The sequence below is a fragment of the Humulus lupulus genome, chromosome 4 (assembly GCF_963169125.1).
Source record: "Humulus lupulus chromosome 4, drHumLupu1.1, whole genome shotgun sequence".
Lineage (NCBI taxonomy): Eukaryota > Viridiplantae > Streptophyta > Magnoliopsida > Rosales > Cannabaceae > Humulus > Humulus lupulus.
Window position 1 is genome coordinate 2054644 of NC_084796.1, and position 25124 is coordinate 2079767.

The 25124-nt window shown below is 31.0% G+C and overlaps 1 protein-coding gene across 1 annotated transcript; it reads left to right on the plus strand.

Annotated features, from left to right (window-relative positions):
- Positions 1 to 5784: 5784 nt before the first annotated feature.
- On the plus strand, positions 5785 to 9006 carry LOC133829623 (protein TRANSPARENT TESTA 1-like). Its single transcript, XM_062259350.1, has 2 exons — positions 5785 to 6630; positions 8300 to 9006. Exons 1-2 carry the CDS (start codon positions 5929 to 5931, stop codon positions 8855 to 8857), a joined length of 1260 nt encoding a protein of 419 aa, XP_062115334.1. The 5' UTR covers positions 5785 to 5928; the 3' UTR covers positions 8858 to 9006.
- The last annotated feature ends 16118 nt before the right edge of the window (positions 9007 to 25124 follow it).

Here is a 25124-nt window from a genome sequence, read left to right on the forward strand (position 1 = left end):
AGACTACTAGGTTCATTTTAATCAGAGATGACACGGGGACCATGAATCCATGAACTCAAGCTCCAATAAGTTACCGTGAGTTTATTTATAACAAATAATCTCACTACCTTAGTAATTCCTCGTGACTCCACTATAGACTCAGAATTGCACTCTTGAATTCATAGAACGTTTTACACCAATGTAAATACGTTATCCATTGTTATAACCATAACTCTCATTCAATCCTCTATCGATGATCTGCTAATGAAACGAGTGCAAATTACTGTTTTACCCCTCATTGGTATTTTATCCTTAACTCGCACTAAGTTCCTTATAAATGATATTTCCGTAAATTTAATTACAGAAATGAGTACTCTATCATTTAACACTTGAACCAAGCTATAAGGAAATCATCGTTTCACTTCTTAAACAGAAGCTATAGATTTCATATCTATGATAAACACTTCCACTCAATTCTATTACCAAATCTCCAATATGTAAGTATGAGCTAGTCCGTAGGGTAAGCTGGTAACGAACAAATCAAAAGACTTGAATAATACAATTAGCATAATATTAATCACTCAGAATTAAGATTGAATTGACTTATGGTCAACATTGTGATATGATTAGATTAGATAATAACGATACTTACTTATTTTGTCAATAATCAATATCGGTCCAGCCCAATATAACAAAATATATTCGATCTTATCTACTTGGTCAATGTCCTAGGATATCACATCACACTAGATGTGTAAGTAGATCTTATCGTAGATTACCCAATCAGTAAAAATCCAGTGTACTGATTTAATCTTAGGACATAATGCTTTTGAACATATAATTACAATTATAATCTACTATGACTGAGTCACTATAATTGTAACTATACATATGTTCGATATTTTATAAATGTTTGTATTAATAATAATTAATCATGTAATAAAACATGTAAACAACGCAATTTGATTGAACAAAATTATTTCTACTATTTTATTGATAATGAATGAATTACATAAAAAATGTGGTTTTATAAGAGCATAAAACCCAACATAGCTAATTAAGGAAGATAAGATAGGGGCATTAGGATCGTTTCTATTTTCGATATCTATAAAAATTATAACCTAATTTTTTTATATGACGATATACATTGTGGTTAGAGCATACATCCCATCAGTTTTTGGAAAATTTCGAATAATTTATGATGTCAAAAATAAAGTTCAAAATAGTTAGTTGCACGCGTATGAAAAAAAAAAGCACTCCTGAAACTGATTGTTTGGACTCTATTTCTGATACTGTAAATTATTTATAATTTTTTTAAAACTGAAGGGATGTCTATACTGTAACTCTAATGTACGTAAATAAATTAGATTATAATTTTTCTATGTAAAAATATATTAAAAATGATGTCCCAACTTTTAAAAAAAATTCTATATAAGGAGCAATTTGTTATATGCATAAAAAAGTTTTAAAGAGTTGAAAAATATGTGTGTAATAAGTGATGTGTGTGAAAATTTTAGCCAAATAGTCAATGATGACATATCTTTTGAGAGATTTGCATATAAATAAGAGCAATCTAGAACATTGAGTACAAACCAAATGCATGCAGAGAACAAGAACCTTCTTGACATTTTTTAATTTTTAAAAAAAAAAATTATTTTCATTTATATATTATTTATTTCCTCTATCTTCTAGCTCAATTGATAAGGGTACAAAAAGAACAAATATTTTAGAAAGAAACAAAGAGTATAGTAATTTAATATTTTAATTTGGATTTTATTGGAGTTGTAATATATAAATATATATTTATTTATATATATATATTATAATAGTAAGTTTGAAAATTTCAAAGCAACAAGATGAGTTACAGAGAGACATGGGAACTCAAAAAAACTCAAACCACACACACTCGTGCACTCTTGGAGACACTAATTAATTAAGTTAAATTATATGACCATATTTCGAGATATGATTTTGGTCAAAGCAAAGACTACTACTATACTCTCTTTTTGTATATATATATTTAATAAAAAAAGCAAATATTAATTATTAATTAATGTTTATTTGAATATATAATAAGCCTATAAAGCAAAGACAACATATATGCATGCATGGCAAACGGTCAATGTAGCTCCCCAAGAAATAGTCAAATAGGGATGTTATATATATGTATATGGATATATATGCTATACTTGACCAATTCTAAAAGTTGGTTTTCACTAGGAGAATCGTACACTTATATATATTTTAATTAAAACTTCATGTAATAATAAGTTTAAAGTCAAAGATCTTATTTATAACTCAAGGGTTTATACTTTTTTTTAATACAGTGTTTTGTCTTATTATTTGTTTGGACTCTATGTTTTGATAAATTACTTTCTGGATTTTATGTTTTGTAAAATTGTTAAAATAGAACCCCAAAATCGATTTTGGTAAATGTTTTCTCAACTAAAATTATAAATAATTTACCAAACTAACAATTTAGAACAAAAATAAAATCATTCTGCTTAAAAACTGTGTTGTTATATTCAATTTTTTCTTTATTAAAATTGAGTTTAGGGTTCTATTTTAACAATTTTACAAAACATAAGGTCCAAAAAATAATTTATCAAAACACAGAGTTCAAATAAATAATGAGACAAAATACAGAGTCTAAAAAAAAGTACAAACCCATAACTTAATTAAAGATATTAATTAATTTAGTTTCTCCCAAATGATCAATGTCACTATATACTATATACTATATACTACTGTAAATCAATATCAGATCTCATATAATAAAATACATAGGACTCGATATTAATTCAAAATGCAAGACAATTAGTGATATAATAAAAAACATGTATAAATTGAAATGGTTTTTTTTTCTTCAAAATTATATACTTTATGTATATAGTACACTCAATATATATGAAAAAGTCATAATTATATTAGACAAAATATTACTACATCATATCAGAGATTGTCCTACTCTTCTCAATATCCCAACAAGCCATTTTTGTCCTATATATATATAAATAAATCCCTCTTTTCAGTTTTCTCTTGTTCTCATTTAATAGAGTGTCTCTCTCTCAACCTCTTATCTTACACACATTTAATTATATATATACATATATATATATATGTACATGTATATATAGAGAAGAAGAATCTAGCTCAAGAATGATATATATATATATGTATATGTATATGTATTTGTAGTTTCCGAGTAAAAGTACTAGTAGTAGTGTTATTGTTGGAATTTTAATTATCACAGTGTGAATGGTTAAATGGAGCTTTTGGCCATCACTATCCATGCCGGAACTTGTATCTAATAACCACTATACTAACTTAAATATTTCTATGTACTAGTTGCCAATCAATCCTTTTCAACCCCACGTGTCCAAACTCTATTAATTTATTTATTTTGTTCATAATAATAAGAGTAATTGGTAAAAATGATATTTTTTTAAAGTTATTTTGTATTCTGGCCTAATTTTGATAGTTTTTTGCAAAATAATCTTTATCTAATATTTCGATTAGTTGTCTGAAACATTTCGACCAGCTATTTGAAGTATCAGAAGCTGCTATTTTACAAAAAAATTATCAAAACTAGACTAAAATACAAAATTCTTCAAAAAATAAAGCATGCAATTTGCCGAGAGACCCTAATAATAATAATATATCTAGATTATATATGTGATTCATATAGCTTCCACGTATCATTTTATAGATCACTTTTTAAACCCTCCCATAATTCAAACTCTTGAAAAGAAAAAAAAATGTAGATTATAAAATGAGTAGTTGTTGTTATTGGTTGTATATTTATTTACTTTGAGTACTATATATATAAAATAGAATATTATATAAATGAAGATGTTTATGTATAATTAATGATTATGTGTAACGATCATTTTTCTAATTATATATTGTACAATTGATCAGAACCTTTGGGTGAGAAATTTAAGTTTTGATATTATTAAGAAAATATAGTAACATATGTATGGTACTATATTAATTTATTATTTGGTGTACCGTAACTTTCAATTTGACCTATTTTTTTAAATAAGATATGAAAATGGAAAACCACTTTTTTCATTATATAATAATTTTGCATTGAAAGATATAATTATTCAGGTGAAGAGAGATTAGCACTTTATATATTTATTTATACATGTTGACTAACTATATATACACATGTTATCAACCATCTAATTAATTGCTTATAATTTTAATAAAAATTGATTCACTATTTTTAATATATATATAATAGAATTAATTATAATTCTGTAATATATATAATTATTTATATTAATAATCTCTATATATATATGATATTTAAAAACATAGCGTATAGATATGCATTTACATGACTACACATGACATATATATATAAAATAAAATAATATTTAAAAAGAAATTAATAATATAAATAAAATAAGAATAGAAAAAATTATAATGTAGACAATAGTATACATGCATCAATTATTTTTAGTTTCTAATGTATCTCATGATGTCCTTTGGTGAATTTGATGAAGAAAAAAAAGCTCAAATCACTTGATAAAAAATAAACTATCACATAAATTTATAAGATTATATAAAAAAAATGATATGTATGCGTTTATTGTTTATAAATAAATACGATTTAATTATTTAAATTATCATAAAATATCATATTTTAATTAATTAATTTATTTTTGTTTATGTTTGTTTTAGTTTTTGGATTTGGCAGTGATAACAAAAAATTATATATTATATGTTTAATATAATATTAAGTTTAAGTTTAGTTAAATTTTATTTATGTTATAAAATATATAGTTTTATTATTTTTAAATAATTATCATTGTAAGATGTCTCAAAAATATCTTATTTTAATTTTATTTAAGTTTAATTTATGTTTACAATCTACAGTTAAATATAAGAATATTCTGTTAAAATTAACTGAAAAAAATAAAAAGTCCTTAAAACAAAAAATTTCTGTTATCTACACACTTTTTATATAGAAAAGATATAACTCTTTCTTTATATATACTTAATATATGCCCCACTATAAGTTGAATGTTCATTATTAGTATATGTGCATGTGTGTGTATGTATACATACATGTGTATACGTGTATATGTATTAGTTGTGAAAATGAGGGTCATGAGCTAAGTATAGGAAACATGTAACACGTATATCCATGCAAATGTTGGATGTAATGACCCTAGAAAGACTTTCTCTAATGAGTAATAATGATATTTGTGTTAACCAATATAATTTTTTTAACCAATCAAATTTATTTGAGATATATTTGCTGTTTAAAATACAGTGTTGATCAGTGTAACATATTTTGTGTGTACATACTCTTCTTTAATATATACTAATATATACATGTATGTACGTAAGAGTAATGATATGTGCATTCAAAACATGAACCTAAACATTACACACAGTAACGTGACACACTAACTTAGTCAATCACATTTATTAAAACTGGGATCCAAATTTTAAAAAACACTACCACATGTAATATTTTGATAAAGATGTATATGTATGTAAAACTTAAAAAAGATGAAAATAATTAATAACAATAATAGGTTAATTAATAACCATATGAATTTCATTTATATATGTATCCATCTCAGGCAGCTGTCATTTTCTTTGATTGCTTTGCCACATTTGCATTTTGCAGGGTTATTGGTATATATAATAATATGGATGGGGTATTATTTTCTTCAACTTTTTCACTTTTTCCTTTCTTTTACTTTTCTGCTTTCATTTTCAAAACCCTTCTCTCTCTCTCTCTCTCTCTCTCTTTTCTGAGTGTTATACACTTTATATATTTATAGAGCATATATAGCAGAACAGTATAGTGTCCAATAATAAAGTGTAGAGTCATAGCAGTACCAGTTTAGTCTTTGTTCCAAAACAATATTAATCAAGCTATATATATATATATCCCTCTATAGCTTGATCTGTGTGTGTGTGGCCATGACAAACCCTCATCCCTCTTCCAATAATAACACTAATAATCTTTTCAATGGATGGATCAACTTCATTCCTCTTCATCCTTACTACTCATCATCATCATCATCTTCTTCTTCTCATTCCTCATCATCATCTTCTAACAATAATAATCTTTACCAGCTGATGATCAATAATAGCAGAAAAAACTACAGTACCAATAATCATCTTCTTTCTTCTTCTTCTTCTTCTTCTTCTTCTTCTTCTTCCTCTTCTTCATCTCCTCCTTTGAGAGAAGCACTTCCTTTAATAGACAAGTTGAGACCCTTACCAACTACTACTACTGCTACTCATCAAGATCATCATCATCAGATACAAGAAAACTATGAAGATAGTACTGATGATGATGATGAGGATAAGGATATTGAAGATGAAGAAGAAGAAGAAGAAGAAGAAGAAGATGTGACTGTGGCACTACACATAGGATTGATCCCAAGCCCTAATTCTGATGAAGTTGGTGGTGGTCATGTGATGAGATCCAGTAGTAGTAGGGTTTTGGATAAGGAATTAGGACTCATAAGCTGTAGTACTGGACCAGGTACTACTACTACTGCTACAACTACTCCTCATAGATACTGGATTCCAACCCCATCTCAGATTCTTGTTGGTCCAACTCAGTTCCACTGCTCTCTTTGCTCTAAATCCTTTAACAGATACAATAATCTTCAGGTAACTATAACTATAACTATAACTATAACTATAACTATAACTATAACTATATATATATATAATTATGTGTTTTGTTAGATTATGATTTAGTGATGTTATTAACCACTAGATCCACTCCTTGTTAGAAACCCTTTTCTCTCTTATTTTCATTAATTCCTACAGAAGATAATAAATTAGTCAAGTACTACTAGAGTTAGATATACAGTACTTTTTCATGATCTTATTGTGAAACTAATTATAAACTAAGTACATAAAATGAGAGTACTATACATATTTATGTTGTTGTTTTTATTTGTAACTAGTTTCTGTGTTCATTTTTTGTTTTTTGTTTATTATTATAATATTACTTGAACATTTTGAAGATTGTGCTAACTATAGATTCACTAAGACTATACTTAATTAGCAAGTACAATATATCAAGCATATTGTTAATTAATTAATTTCAACTGGTAGTTTGAACAGGTTATTTCAGCTCATCACTTTATTTCAATCTGAACTGAAACAGTAATATATTTAATAAACAACAATAAGAGTACGGTACTACTTTGAGTTATATATACATATATATATATATAGAGAGAGAGAGAGAGAGAGAGTTTTTGCGTCAAGAAGAGCCAGTAGTACTTCTGGTTTATTCTGAGACTCTCTCTCAGTCATTGTTTGAAGACCGATTAATAATTATTCCACATATATATACAGCAGTAACATAATGTTTAACACAAGGACATATATACATGTTTCCTTGTCTGGAGATTTTGTTGCACAACTTCACTCTTAATTATTATTCTTCATTCATATATATATATATATACACATATTTATTCTTAACATTATTGTCACCACTATTCATATTACATACACAATCTTTTATTGTCTGTATAAATTACTAACACTACTGTGTTGTGTTGTTAAGTAGAGTAGTTTATACCATTAAAAACCAACTTTAATTTATATATATATAATATATATAGAAGTAGTACTATATATTGTTTTTTTTTGTTTGAAAAGGAAGTGAACCACCATGCATGTATGTTTTCACAATCGATCAAAGAATATATGATTCATCAAAAAGAAAAGGAATAAGAAGACAAAAACAATTCTGAGCTAGCTAGCTAGATTCCCACAACCCTACAAAATTATAAGAGAAGAAGAAAACCAGGCCCCCCTTCTTCTCACCTCTTAGTACATTTTTACATACATATTTATGTTGTCCATATCTTGAAGTGATGGGGTGTATATATATATATATATATAATGCATGATCAAAAGTTTAGTATATACATATTCCTTGACCAATAACTATAATATCTTTGAAACTATACTCTCCACCCATGTCTACAGTATTTGGTGACTAAAAGACTATATATAAGTACTCGAAACTCATTCATGACAGAATGAGCAAACCACATATCTAACCATTTGAGCTAAGAACGAGTTTTTTTTGTGACTTGGTCGAGCAAACCACATATCTAATAACCATTTGAGCTAAGAACGGTTTCTTCTTGTGACATGGTCGAGCAGACCACATATCTAACCATTTGAGCTAAGAACGAGTTCTTCTTGTGATGAGATGGTCGAGCAAACCACATATCTGACTATTTGAGCTACCTGTCTTCAGTTTTTCTTTCTCGATTAATATATTAATGTGTAGTTGTTGGTATATATATAGATGCATATGTGGGGACATGGATCTCAGTACAGAAAAGGACCAGAGTCTCTAAAGGGAAGCCAACCAGCAGCAATGATGAGAGTGGCCTGCTACTGCTGCTGGGGAGGGTGCAAGCACAACATCTCACACCCTCGAGCAAGGCCACTCAAGGACTTCAGAACCCTCCAAACTCACTACAAGCGCAAGCATGGCGCCAAGCCCTTCAGCTGCAGAAAGTGTTCTAAGCCATTTGCTGTGAAAGGTGATTGGAGGACTCATGAGAAGAACTGTGGCAAGATCTGGTATTGCCTTTGTGGATCTGATTTTAAGCACAAGAGGTCTCTCAAAGACCATGTCAAGGCTTTTGGCCAAGGCCATGCTCCTCTACTTGATCATCATCATCATCATCATCATCATCACCATCCTAGGCCTCGTGATCATGATCATAATAATAATGTTGTTTTTGATGAAGATCATGATGAGCCTGCTTATTCTGAAATAGATCACCAACAACCTGCTGATGATCAGAGCTGCAGCCCTCCCAGGCCTCCTCTTCCTTCTCATCATCGGTACTATTAATAGTTTTTATTGGCTGAAGATCATGATTATTAATTTTTATGTATATGTATGTGAAAATTGATGTTCATGTAACTTCAGAAGAGGTATCATCTATATATGATATAATTTGTAATAGCTTCTTGTTATATTAATTATTCTAGCTAGCTCTATCTTTTGCTTTTGTTTCCTCTTTTTTTTTTTAAGTATATATATATATATATAGTAGTGTGAGATATATAGTAGTACACATGCAACATAAAACAATATTAATAATTATCAGTGTTGTATTATATGTATTTCTAACCCTATAACTCTTCATTTATATATTGGATTTTGTCATCTCAGGGGATTGCATGTACTCACTTTAAATTTCATTTTATGTACTTAAATTTTTAATGATCAACAGCCATCGATTAATCCGATTATTGATTCGACAATTGTGAGATGAACAAGATAACATTAGGGACAAAATCTCGACCCATATATATTATATTATAAAGATTTTTGTAAAAGTGATGTTATTTTGCACCTTAAATAAATAAAAAATGGAAATGAAAAGAGATTTGAGATTTTGGTGTTGTCTTTTTTATGAAATGATAAAATGAGATAAGTGAAATAAAAGTAAGATGTAATCAAGAGTTTGAGAAATGGAAAGGTTTCAAGAATCATCCATATATGCTTGTTTAGTTACTTAGTAACTTGATTTAAAAAAATATACAAGTAAATAGTTCGCATCCCAACATTTACTCGGAAAACATAACATTAAAGTCCATATTATTTTCTAACAAAAGTTCATTTGAGTTATAAAGTTCTTTACTTTAAAAGCACAATGTTAATCTTATAAAAAATCTAAAAATGACAAAATACCCAATGACAATAATGCAATAGAAGATTAGACATAAAATTATGTATCAATATTACTTTTACTAATTAGAAGCACATAGAAAGAGCATGACTAATCATATATACTATTAGTACAAGTAAATAAAGATAATAAAATAGAGATGGGGATGAAAGAACATAGATAACTCAAATACATTACATTAAGAACATAGTAAATAAAAGTAGCAAAATAACATCACTATCATATGGAATCATCCCTAACCTTCATAGGAAGATTAGACCATTATGCTCATGATTCTCACAAAATTCCAAGAAGAATATATGAGAAGAAAGTGAGTAGAAATTTTGCTATAGTTTCTTTACTCCCAAAACTACATACCAATTGTGAAGAAAGAGTCCTTATTTATAGAGGAAGAAAATGGCTAAAAAGAAATTAAACAACAAAATGAGGTTTACAAAATAAATCTGAAATATTAATAATAAAATATGATTTTAAAAAATCAAATCTTATTATTATTATTATTAACCTAGCTATTTTGATGTACAGTCATTTTTTTCTTTTTTAAAATACCACAAAAACATGAGCTTTAAAGCTCAAAATAGTAATGTGCAAAGCCCAATACCCACAAAACATGGGTTGAAGGTGGCTGGTGGTACAAGAGGGTTTTGACCAATTCCCAGCCAATGGGGAGGCGCCACGTGGCATTGACTGGGAGAGGAGAAGGTAGATGGGCTGCTGGAGGTGCTTGGGCGTGAGAGGCTGGCTTTGGGCCTTGGAGGTGCGTTGGGTCGTTGGAGCTGCGTTTGGGCTTTGGGAGAGCTGCTATTTGCTGGAGCTGATTGGCGTGGAAGTGCTTGGACGCTGAAGGGAGATTGAGGATGGCATGGACAGGTGGCGCAAGGAGGATCAAGGAGGCTGGCTTGGGTGCCGTGTGGCACACTGTGGGCACGCCACCTGGTGCGCAGAGAGAGGAGGAGAGGGGCTGGGCCTTCGGGACTGGGCTAAATTCCTTCAAAAATGTCATTTTCTTTTTCAGTGCTAACTATTTATTTATTCTATATTTTTATTAATGTCCAAATGCAATTTATTTCCTGAAAATTAAACACAAATTAGATTTAAAATTAATATTTTCAATTATAAAATATATTACAATAAATTTATAAAAATATTAATTAAAACTTAATTTATTTTACCTTTTAAAACCAATGAATTTGCATTTTTGAGCACTAATCATAACATATAATATTTTATGGAGATTTAGCAACTCTTGAAAACTTCTTCAGTTGCTCACATTGGAGTTTCTCTTATGGCAATGCTCTAATTAATTGTTTTAGTTAAAATTAAGATGATGTGTCATCTCTTAATAGTTGGGACAAGTTGGAGATACAAAATTTTGGGACAAGAGATTATTATTCTAGCGGTTGTGGTTAGGGTTGCACACACTATTCCGAATAAGTAAAAGAATTGGTACTAAAGTGCAATTATTAATAAAGATTTATTATTATTATTATTATTATTATTGTCACAAATATCCTATTGGTTATTAATTTTTCTTGTTACATATTAGAAATAAAGTTGTAATAGTTGTATATAGGTTAAAAAAATTTCAAATTAAAAATCATAATTATATGAAAATCCAACACAGTATTTTTTTGGGAAATTTTTATAAATATAATTTCTTAAAAACCAATTTATACTATATTTCTAAATTTTAGAAACTTAACTTTCAAAAATCCATAATAAAAAAAAAAATTGGTTAAGTTTCTTAATTTATCATAAATCAACTATGACTTATTTGTTAACATTTAATGGGAAGTTAAAAGCCATATATTTGAACAACAATTAAAAAAAAGTTATGGAAACATCAACAACTTCAAATTTCCATATGAATAATTAAAAGACAAAAAAAACAATAAGGATATAATCTCCATTATTAAAAAAAAAAAACTTTCAATGGCCTTACAAATGTTTAAAAAAAAACTTAAAAGTTTGACATTAAAACGTTTTTCTCAAATATTGGATAATGGGCTTGAATGTCTCAAATCAAATCCAAACCCATCAAGATGAATCAAATCAACCCAGCCCAAATTAAATGGCCCAGAGGAAATCCAGCCCACCACCCTTATATTAAGAAAGATTTACATTCACACACTTCATATTATAAATAATTACTAATTTGTTAGTGATATTTTAATATACCTATATTATAATATTTATTAACTTAAATAACAAATATTCAAGTTTTATTTACTTATTTAGTATGCCCACTACTTTTTTAATATAAACTAATTTATTAATTCAATAATTATGTGTATAATATACCCAATTGGAAATATTAATTTATTACATTTCCTTAATTAATTGCTTTGCTAATTATGACTAAATCAATTTTTTCCTTATTTTTTTTTTCTTTTTACGACTGAGTTTTCAATCCCTAATTTTGAGTTCTATGTTTTTTTAAACAATTTATAAGTAGTAAATTTTTATTTTGAATGAACAATGTTCCATGTTTACTTCAATATTAAGAATTGATTTATTTGGATACTATTTGGTATTCTATATTTTATTTTGTTATCATTTATTAGTTTAGCTCCTAAAAAAATCACATAAACCACTAAATAGTATCAAAATAATAGTTACTTTATAATCATTATTATTCTATTTCTCCATTTACTTTGTGTTGTAGTATACTACTACATAATTAATAAAACAATACTATTTAGTATCTTATAGAATCTGTTTGTTTGTATATCTTATAAAACATTTACTATTTCGTATCTTATCGAATAATATATATTACCATATTTAACTACTTATTGGAGATATCCTATGTAATTTGGTACTAATTGGTATCCAAAATAACTTGTTATGAGATAATATGCAATCTGATACTTATTGGTATCATATGTAATTGTGTATTAATTGTTATGCATTTGGTATATATACTAGTTGGTATCCAAAATAACTTGTTATGATCAGCTAGTATACAATATGATATTTATTGGTATCTTATGCCATTCGGTACTAATTGGTATCCAAAATAATTTGTTATGAGTTGGCATACAATATTTGTATGATATCCATTGGTGTCATATGCAATTTGGAACTAATTGGAATCTCTTAAATAACTTGTTATTGTGTATAGTATGCAATCAAAAACTACATAATATCATACTATAATATATAATTACATGATATATTTTATAATGTGATAATGTATTTCCACTTTAAAACCATTAATAAGGAATATTTTATTATATTTAATAATTGTTTTAATGAGTGTTAAATGTTTTGGAATATGTTATTAATAATGAATGAAGATATGAATTAGTTATGAGAGATATTTGTGATGAATATAAAATTTGTTATATTTAATAATATTATAGTCTATTTGGGTATATTATTTTTCTTATAACAAACTTGTAGTTATTTTGTTATAGTGGTATATTATTGTAAAGTCCCCTTAAATTAATACCAAACCCATACACCAAGATCTTAGCCATTCATTCAAAATATTTATGGGAACTTTACAAAAGTATGAGAAAAAACAAGTTACTTTCTATATTTATGGGCTTAATATTTATGCCACAAAATATGGTAATTCTAGCAAAAAAAAAAAAAGTTTAAAATATAACTATCCTATAAAATACTATAAACAAAAATACACACTATCTTTCTTATTTTTCTCTCTCCCTCATGTATCTTTCACTCACTCTCTCCATTTTCTCTCACAACAATGATAACCAACTATTTTCTCTCACAACAATAGGAGCCTTCTCACACCGGCAACAAAAAATGGACGTCGTACCTCCGGTCACTGCTGACGCCATCTCCAGTTCGTCTTCTTCTTCTTGTTTATCTTTTTCTTCTTCATGTTCTTTTTATTTTTCTTCTTTGTCATCTTTGTTGTTTCAGATTTGATTTTTTTCTTTTTCAGATTTGTCTAAGTAACCAGTTACTATCATGATCTGATTTTGTTTTCAGATTTGAGTTTTCTTGTGGACCTAGCTGTAACCAGTTACTTTATTCAATCCTTTAGGAAATGTGGATGCGTAATTGTTTTAAGGAGATAGTGTGGTATACTAGACTCAGTTTGACACAAAAGTGGTATTTATTGTAACGCTTGAAACTCTTAATGAAATTTAGTATCTTAATTGCATGCCTGGAGGGTATGAATTGAATTATTGAGGAATTATATTATTATATAATTGAATATGTTTGATTTTGTGCGTTAAACATGTTTAAAGAGTCATTTTATTTCCGTAATTTTGACCCGTTGATGGTATATTGGTGAATTATATGTGTTATGTGCATTGTGACCATATTATTATGTGGATATGTGTCACTTCCAGCAAGAGTAGATCATTTCAAGTGATAATAGCTGGTATCGAGCAACAATCGAGCAAAGTCAATTTTCTACAGATTTTAGAGTTTAAGATCTGAAAAATAACTCAAAAATCATGCCCAACTCGATGGTGGTTCGATGGTGCTCGATGCCTGCCCGATGGGTCTTCAAAATCAAGATTTTCATGAAAAAATCGATGTTGCTCGATGGTGGTTCGATGGTGCTTGATGTGATTTTTGCAAGATACATAATTTTTCACTCGGGTGTCTATTTGGAGTGATTTTTTTTTTATCTTGAGTATTTTTTTTTTTTTTGAGATATAGACGTTTTAGAAGTTCACATACTCATTTTCAAAGTTTAGAACTTGAAAACATACCAAAACTGTAACGACCTAAATTTCCTAATGAGGTTTAAGACCTCGATTAGGAGGCCGGGAGGGCCATAATTGATTTATTGTGCCATTATATGATTATGTGGATCATATTATTATATGATGATAAATGCATGCATATGGGTATATATTTTGTTATGAGGGCATTTTGGCAATTTGGCCCATTGAAGGCGTAATTGTATATTTGTGTACATATTGGTAAGCTATTGTTGAGGCCACATTATAATGTGGATTTGTTCGAGTTGACATGAGACGATCTTTGGGTATAAGTTAGCAGTTTGGTCATAACGGGATTAAGTTCGGAGCTCGGGGGTGAGTCTCGAGGTAATTTGGTGATTAGAGCGCTGCCGGGAGTTAAGGGGTAACGAGATATGAATTATTGGTATTCGAGAATTTTGAGAATAATGGGAATTGGAGGGTGTTAATTATGGTTAATGAGATAGGTGCGAAAGGACGATTTTGCCCTTGGTGGCTGTTAAGGATTTTAATTAGACTTGAGGGCATTTAGGTCTTTTTACCTTAAGGATGTATATGAATCAAAGAAGGCTGTAGAAAATAGGAAGCAAAACAGAGCACTTCGCCTCTTCTCCCGTACATCATCTCTCTTCCATTTTTCTTTGGATTTTGAAGCTTCTTTTGAGGAACCAAGCTAGGGAATCAAGTTTTGAGGATATAGGATATTGCTCCACCATTGAAGAGGAGTTCATACTAAGCTTGAGGTAAGATTCTAACCATTAGAACTCTAGTTTTCTGGTCTGTTTTCTTATTTTGTTCAATTGAGATTTTAGGTTTGAAAATAGAGAATTCAATGGGGTTTTTGGCAAAGCTTGGGTAGGTTATGATGCCTAGGACTAGTATATATGGTATTTGGGTTCAATTGGGGGTTTAAATGGTGTTTGGAAGCTTTTGAATTAGGTTGGAAATGGAGGATTCAAAGGAAGAAGAACCAGGGTCATGTCTGCCTGATCCTAGCGCTATAGCGCCCAGAGGGTAGCGCTACAGCGCTAGCTAGGGCAAAATGTCCCTGGTTGTAGCGCTGGGGCACTAGGGGGGTAGCGCTACCCTGTTTTCTCATATGCTCATTTTAAGTGTTTTAAAGGTTTTTTGGCTCGGTGTTTCAATCCTTAGGGCTCGGGATCGAATCTACTCACCGTTTGGGTACAATTCGGGGTCCCGGGAGTGAGGTTTGGGTTAAGCCCCTTTTATTGAAGTTTTCATTAATTGGATTCCATGGTTGGTTATGACTAGGTGACCGCTACGGGATCAAATGATCGATCGTTCTCAAGGGTCGTTCGTAATGTGTTTCTCGCTCGAACAAGAGGTAAGAAAACAGCACCCGATTATGTGGTTAGGTTTGGACTAAGTATTCCCTATGTTTGTATGCATTGTTATGTGATTGTGGTAAACCATGTGAACATAAAGGGACTAAGAGCTCCCTATACTCGAATATGATGTCATGAGATGGTATTATGCCATGGGGACATATGATAAACGACCTAAGAGTGCCAGAATCAATATTTGCGCACAGGGCGCGGCTCAGCCATTGGTAGTTGAGGACAGTTTATTAATCACTGAGTTTGGTTAAGCTGGCCAGAGTCAGTGGGTATAACATTGGGGGCGGCCTAAGTGAGCCGAAGACAGTGGGTTAAACAAAGGGTGCGACCTAAGGGCGCCGACCCTGAGTATCATTTTATGGTTGTGATAAACTGTGGATTATGAATGTGATTATTGTTGTTAACCTGATGAATATGATATGTTGATTATATGGATGACAAATCGTTAATTTGTCGATTGTTATCACTGAATAGGTGAATGTTATGAATTGCTGAATACTTGGTTATGCTTTGTGGAATAATTGGTTATTGATATTGATCATGCTATGTTATTATGTTTTCTTGATGGGCTTCGGCTCACGGGTGCTATGTGGTGCAGGTTAAGGCGAGGATATATAAATTTAACCATGAGTTAGAGAGCTCTGGGGGCGAGGTGTATATTGTCAGCTGCTCGGCCGCTACGGTCGAGGGATTGTACAGAGACGGAAACCTAAAATGTGTATTTTGCCATTAGAGTGACCTGAGTTGTTCATAACTTCTGGAATTTTTGTAAATATGTCATCTAAACCCTGTTTTGAGATTCCATGCACCAAACTGTCATTTTTAGCAAAATAACCTGTTTATGACCAAAATCTTTTATTCCTAATCCGTTGATGACGTTAGATTCACATTTTGTTTAAATGACTTGATTAACAAGTTTTTCATTATTTTAAACACACAGTGTAACGGTCTTCGTTACCCAGGGCGTTACAACTTGGTATCAGAGCAGTCTAGGTTTATGGGTTCCTGAAGACTGGCTGGACATATACACTCGCTGCTAAAGACAAGCTCGACTCAAGGGTTTGTAATTGGATACATGAAATTGTATGCTTACATGCTTGAATGAAATATGAGTGTATTAGTTAGTATGGTTAATAAGGATCATGAGATACTGATAGGGCCTGGTCCTTGACTGCTGTGTGATGATATTGAGGCGTGCTGACTAGCACTGCTCTTGCATGTGGATGAATACTTGGATAATGATTGGTATATGGATTGCAGGTGATTATATGTTTAAATTGAACTTATATAAGCATAGTAAGTATACATGTGTATCGGTATGGAAAGCATAATAAGTATGTATGCATCTAATGGTAATGAAATTTGATAATTTATGCATAGTATTATAAATTGGTGCTTGGTATGCTTTATGTGTGCTTGATTATTATGGTTATTTGGATCTGCCCTTGAGATGGTTCTGGGTATGAACGTCAAGGCTGAGGGGTTTAGTTGGTGAAGACAGATTAACTCAGATTGTATGTGCTCAGAATGGTTAATCGGACCTAGATTTGTTTTGGTAAGGGTTGTAGATGATAGTTAGGGTTGGAATCCTCCATCTGCCCCTGAGATTTGCAGCAAGTTTACTAGGGGGAAACGAGTTGCTTTATATACCATGACTGTGGGACACCAGTATTGGTTAAACCGAGGGGGAAACAGATAGGGAATATTGTATGGAAGGCTTTGGAAGCATTATCCTCTAATTTTGAGGAAGGTTTGGGTTTGTACAGGAATTGGTTAGTAAATGGGTATAGCTAATCCCACTATTGATAGTATGAGAAGGAAAAAAAATTGAGACAGAGTAATGGTATTAAGTGTTTGTGGCTGGAGGATGTCGAAAGTGGTAAGATAGCGACAGTATATGTCAATGAGGTTGGTGGGTTGACCAATCCACTTTGGATTATGATACAAATGGATGTAGCCGGAGATAATGATTCATTTATAAGTTAAACTCTGAGATAGGTCGGAGAGTTAGGGCCGCTCCAATGCATGAGATGATTATCTGTGCTTGGGCAGTAAAGAGGGCCATGTTATTTAAGATATAAGGAATACAGGTGATGATATTCTCGTTCGTGGAAGTTAGTGAGGGTGGCTACTCAGTGATCGGAAACAGGAAAAACCCTTGATAGTTCTATGGCTCCTGGTCTTGAAAGGAAGGGGGTCTAGTTCACAGGTTGGCCATCAAGACTGGGATACCTTGTTACATACAGAGCCCGAGACTAGTTCCTCAGAAGTGACCAATGGACTTGGTAGTTTTTGTTTTGGTTAGATAATGAGCTAGGAAAAGTTCAGTGTTGCGTGTCACTTAGAAAATATTTAGACAGGGGGTACATACTGCAAGGTTGTTATACGAGAGGCCTGAGATATGAGTACTTGTTGAGGAAGGATTAGTAATTTTTGCAAGGAAAAGTTAGAATATGAGTGGTAAAGGGATTCATAGAGGAAGTGGTTGAGCTTGTCGTATGAGAGCTATGATAAGGGCCTGAGGGAAAGCTAATGTGTTACATAAGGGACAACCCTGGACTGTCAAGGGCATCACCCGAAGTATATGAATTAGACTGAATGGAAACTAAGTTGGTTAGAAAGGATGCAGCTGAGTATGCAAGGAATTGCTGGGTATGGTTGGAAACTTGGGAATGGGTGGATTTGGTATCAGGGGCGTTATGAAGAATGATACTAGTTGGGCTTAAGGAATTACTAGTCACCTGAAGAAGTACGTGGCTTAGAAGTGGATTGGACAGAGCATTGCATTATGGGACTTGTTGATGTCACCTGCTAGGGATGAAGAGTTTAAATTCCCCGTTACAAGACAGGACAATATCTTCAGGAGTTGATCATCGATCTGGTTATTACCAAATAAGGATCAAGGAAAGAGACATTTCAGGAATTAATACTTGTATCGAGTGGGGTGTGATGGATTAAGAGTAAAGGTTCCTAATCATTTTATATTTCAATGACATGGATAGGTCCGACAAGCAGAGAATACAGGAACGACATGAATGGGTTATATTCAGGTTCATTATCGATGTGTTGAACTACTCCCCAGCTAGAACCAGAATGTGAACGACTATTACACTGATGATATTACGACTGAAGTAGCAGGGCCATATGTAAGGTTTCAGGAGGTATTAACTTCGTTTTTCAAGAACACTCAAGGTCATATTACAGGAAGGGAAGAGATCAGGTATGAAGAAGTTTTATCAGAAGCACATTAAGGCCGGTGAACAGGTCAGCCACTATCCAAAGTATTTTCGAAGACAGCTACAACATAAGGATTTTGAATATGGAATGGTTAGTCAAGTATGGGGACGGTGATGGATTGTAAGGAAGGAATAATAATTCTTGAGTTTAAAAGGGATAAACCCTTGGAGTAATTGGCGTTGTATATATTGCATTTGTATTTAGAGTTGGAGGTTTACTGCAGGGGGGTGTTAGAACCTTAGCTAGTGTGATGGACACTACTTAAGCTGAACCAGTGAGATCAAGACAGACTGGATTAGTCTGTGAGTTTTCGGATAAGTTTTCAAGGGATTTGTTAAGGGTACATTAGTACAAAGAGATAGAATGGTGATTATATTGGTGCCAGGGATGGAATTAGATCTAGGGCGCTGTACTGAACGATTTCAATGAAGCTGTATGAACTAAAGGCTCAATTATTGAGTAGGATGATGTTCTTCAAGGTAGATCTTTCATCTGGTTATTACCAGCTAGAGATCAGGGATAGCTAAGGATCTTTGATCTAGTTATTACCAACTAGAGATCAGGGAGAAGGTTGTGCGAAAGATTGTTGTTATATTAAATAAGGGCATTGGGGATGCTGAGTCATGTGTTGAAGATTTGGTCAATGCAAAATTGTTTTTGTGAAATGGGTGAACAGAGTATTCAAAGATTATCTGAACTGGATTTGTGATTATCTTGATCGACAGTGTTGTGATGTATTCTCGATTGGAAATTTGCCAAGGTTAAGGGACGCCTTAGGAATAGGAGTTTCCTTAGGCGGGCATGGTGGTACATGTATTTCAGGTTGAGTTCTACGTCTTTTTACAGGTCATAATCAATTTGTGAGTTGTTATGACACCTCATTGATAGGAACAAAAATTGGTGATTGCCTATGCATGATGTTGGTTAAAGGATCCGACTAGAACTGAAGTGGAGTTTTTAGTGGGCTAGGTAGCCAGTCTAATACTTGGAATTATTATCTCATAAATGTTAGAGAATATATATTATTGCTCAATGGAAATATGGAAAAACCAAAATACAACTCTATGCAAACATACAATGGACAAGATAATTGATTAAATAAATATTACAACTCAATTGCTCAAAATACAAGTAAATAGAAAGATGTAGAAGAAGAAGATTACAAACTCAATACTATAATAATACAAGTAAATAAGAAGAACAAAAGAATGAAAACACAAACAAACTCTCACACAACCAAAGTGTAGAGTAGTGGGGATCACCAACTTGAACAAGGTTCAAGACCTTTGTCCAAAAGCTTATTTCCCCCTATTCTCTAAGCACCAAGGGATCTCTCTAGGAAATAGCTTTCTGGAATTATCAAGCATTTTAGTGTATTTTACAGCCAAATGCTTTGTGGATGGAAAATGGTGTGTCTTCCAAGTGAGTATTAGGCTCCTATTTATAGAGTTTGAGATACTCCTTTGAATTTCAAATTCCACCAACCCCCATGCCTGTTACCAATGTTTAATTGGATGTTTATGGAATTAAAATGGAGATTTGAGAGTTATTTGGGATGTTAGAATCGTTCAATTTGGAAAAAACTGAAAATTCACATAGGCTGTCAGCCTCACTGGCCGCGGCCAGGATCATCAGTGGCCGCGGCCACTGGCCTCTGTCCCCCAGGCCGTGGCCAGGGAAAGATAGTGGCTGCGGCCACAGCCTTTTTTCAGCCAAAAATGTGATTTTTCCAAAACGTCCCAAATATTTTCCCACATGATTTTGTAACCTCCAAACACCTATTGGAAGTTAAAAACATGTCTCCAATAGTCATATATCATCATGACTTTGTGAAATCCAATCTCAAATGTGTAACATATAATATACACATTATTGGGTAATATTTGGGAGTTACAAATTTGTAACTGATCTTGTAACTCCAAAATATGTCACATTTGGGCACTATATATATATATATTACTTTACTTTTTTTTTAAGATGATAGTGCAAATAAAAATAAAATAACTAGTAGAAAAATGTTACTTACCTTGTAGAAAGATCGTTTCTTTCTTGCAACTCCCCGGCAACGGCGCCAAAAACTTGTTGAACCCAAAAGAGGGTGTTTCAATATTTATACTCGTAAGTGCATGAATCGTTTCGGAATATAATGTTCATGTAAGTACGAGGTCGAACCCATGGGAGTTGACTAACATCAAAAGAAACTATTTCAAACAAAGCAAAAATATTCTAACCTAGTTCCAAATATTTGATGAGATTTTGTTTTAGAAAAATAAAAGACAAGTAATAAAAAGATTTAAGATTAAATAGAAAAATGGTTTTCAAATGAGATATGTAAAATAAGATTATGAAGATATTAGAATCTACAAAATGCAAGTTCAATAATATTTATAAGTATATTGATTCCCAAGTTTAGATATAGTTGAAATAAATCACACTATATTTTTTTCAAAATACATTTTCTATTCAAGCACAAGTTACTTTAAAAAGGGTAGGATTTTTCTTCACTTATATACGATATAATTTCTAAGCATTAGTTGTGTTACAACCTAATGAAACTACAAAAAATAAAAAAGATTATGTTTAGGCAAAATATGATACTTATGCTCTAAGAATTAGATGTGAACAATTTAATGAAAAACATTTAATCAAAGAATATCATATTTTTTGCATAATGAAGAACTAAGTGTAATATGCTTCAACAATCAATAATAGATGAAAAATGCATATCTTTGATAGAAAAATCCATAAACAATGTTGCACAAATGGGAAATCAACATACAATAAAAAATACTATCTAGTTACATTTTGCTTCATCATCATCTTAATAATCTTGAAAAAGATTAGAAGCTCATAAGTAGATTGAAATAAAACTTACAAAATAACATACTTGACATGCTCTTCAAAAGATGAAAATGGTAGAGAGAAAATAGTGAAAAGAAGAGAGAAAAATATGAAGTGTAGTAGAGGTTGAAAAGATGAAGAATAACCCCCCAAATGGTCTTACAAGACTCTATTTATAGGCAAAATATGGAGATTAAATTAATCAAATTAAAATAAATAAATTGATTAATTTAATTGTGTTGGGAAGTGGTAGGATAAATAGAGTAAGTGTAAGGGTATTGGAAAGATGAAATGTTTGGTTGGATGGAAGATTAGTGAAAAACTAGGGTAAAAAATAAATTAGGAATGTTTACTTAGGTAAAAAAAAATAAGGAAGAGTGGATTGATATTTGAGTGAAAAGAAAAAAATATTGGGAAGAAAAATGTGACTTTTTGGCTTTTGGTGGCTGTGTTGGCAGCTGGTTCAGCTGCCAAGGTGTGGTGGGCCTGATTGGGCCGAAATGGGGCAGCTGGAGGACTTCGGTGGAGTGCTGAGGCAGGTTGGGAAGTTGGCATTTGGGTTGCTTTGGATTGTTATTGGGCCTGGAGCAATTGGCTTGAAGGAAGAGGCAGGCGTGTGGTGATGATGCTATATGCTGAAGTTGGCTGCTGGCCGAGAGAAGAGCTGGCGTGGAGTCAAGCCAGGCGGAGGCATGTGTGGACTGAGGTGATTGGTTAAAGATGAGGAGGCGTGGGACAGCTGGCGACATTGGTGTGGCTGAAGGAGGCATGGGCCAGTTGGGCCGAATGGCTATCTTGTTGTTGGGCCTTTGAGAAAATGCCACTTTTCTTTGTTTCTTTCTTGAAAATGCCACATTTTACCTTTTTTTTTTTTCAGCTTTAAATCTTTTCTAATACCAATCAAATAACATACTCCCTACAAAATAAATCATAAACTAAATTAAAATTAAATATTTTCACTAATAAAATATATCATATAACTTCCATGAAAATATTAATTAAAATTTAATTTACATAACATTTAATTTCAATAAAATCATATTTTTAGCATTCATCTAACAACACTAATTTCAACTAATTAAATTACAACCTAAAACAATAAAATATCTATAAAAATCTAGAAAATTACAATAAAACTAATAAATGCAAAATTACTTAAAAACTTAATAAATAAATTAAAAACTCAAGAACTAAGCAACAATTAGCATATAAAAAGTAGTAAAATAACTCTATTTTGTAGAGTTATCAGGCACACACATGTGTCCAATTTTGTGACTCAATAATATGTTATAAGGTGTGACAAATCACATTTTGTCACATTATTTAATCTAATATTATATTATATGAAATAATATAATAATAAAGGATAAAAGAAAAACAGTTAAGTGAACCACAAATGAGAGAATTTAAGGCAAAGTTCTTGCTGGATTTGCTAAAGATTATGCAGTATCAGGTATAAGTTTACTGTAATATAAGGATCGGATCTGGAATATGATGGACACCAAAATTACATAGAAATTCTGAATGAATCTCATATTACTATCACAATTCAAAAGAGCTTAAAAATGAATAAATTTATCATTGGTTCATACTAAAAAAACTTTAGGGGTGCTTGGTAATAAGTTATATAAATAAATAAATTTTTTTGAGTCAAAGCTAGTTTCATCATCTAAAGACAAGAAAACGTGTTTAATTATGTTTTGGTTCTTCAAAAGTATAAAAAACTTAGGAATACCTAGCAACACAAATTGTTGTGATTAATATCATAAAATGACAATAAGAATATACAATTATGGCTAAGTCCAAAGAGGAATCTCACTTTAAGAAGTTGACTCCAACAGATCTCTTTTAGAATATTAATTGCTTTTCCCACTTTTTAATTTGAGAAAAAAAAAAAGAATTGTCTTGCTTGAGATGCAATATTCTTGACCCTTTTGATAAAATTTTGACTGGCTTTTCTATTTGTTTGATAAATATGCAAACAAAACAAAACAAACATGTCCCTTCTCTCTATTTATCTATGCATGGTATGATATGTTGCTTTATTTATTACTAAATTTAAATAAATAAATAAATAAAGATAAATTCTTTACTTGTAAACAAGGACACCTAGGGTCCCATCCCATCTCATAGGTCATTACTTGCCCTCTACCTCTAATTCTACAATCTCTTTATCAATAATTAGTGGTCCCAATTACACACATTTTTAATGAATAATCTTCTTCCTATCTATTATTACAACGAGAAATGTAATATCATTATTGATGCAATTTAATATTAGTACTTACATATTTGAATTTTATAAGTATTATGATATATAACTAGCCAACTATTAAGTACTACTTCATATAGTATTGAGCACCTTAAAATACAAAATAGCAACAATTTTATTATTATTATTATTCACTAACCAATTTGCTTTGCTTACATATAAGGAAGTGTCATATCGCTATCGCTATTAGGAGAGCACTATAAAGAAGTGTCATATCACTATTGGTGTAATTCAATATCGGATCTCATACATTTAAACTTTTTAAGTATTATAAAGTATAACTAACCAACTATTAAATGTTACTTCATGGGCCCCTTAAAATACAAAATAACATCATTCTTATTCTTATTATAATTATTATTCACTAACCAATTTGCTTTGCTTACACAAAAAGCTTCCATTAATTACAAACCAATTCTTTCAAATTTTCAACCAATATAACTACTACTACTACTACTATGACTTAGTTGGTTTCATTATATTAAAATCAGATAATATATATATATATTATATTATAAAGATTGCTTAAGCTTAAATTCATGGTTTTGTGAGTTTGTGTGTACAATGGGTAAAACAGTACTTAATTGGACCAAAGTTTCAAACTTTTTACTATTACTCTATTTTTTTCATAAAAAGAAACAATTTTTACATTATAATAATATATATATATATATATATATAAAAAAACCAATGTAATTTCTTTGGGTTCTGGTTTTATAGAAGTGTTGGTTTGTTTGTTAGGTTTAGATTAAGAAGAAGATGATGATGATGATGATGATGATGGATAACAGTTGTAGTTGTACGGCCCTGTTTTTTTTTTTACTTTGGACAAAAGATAAGGCTCTTCCTGCTAATTGCGGCTACCACAGTCTTTATTGATTTACCATAGCTTCTTTCTTTCTTTTTCACCTCTAAAACGACGTCGTTCTTCCTCTCTCTCTCTCTCTATATAACATTATATATAGTGAGAAAAATGGATGAGAGAGAGGGAAGGAAAACAGTCAATAAAAATAAGATTTTTTAT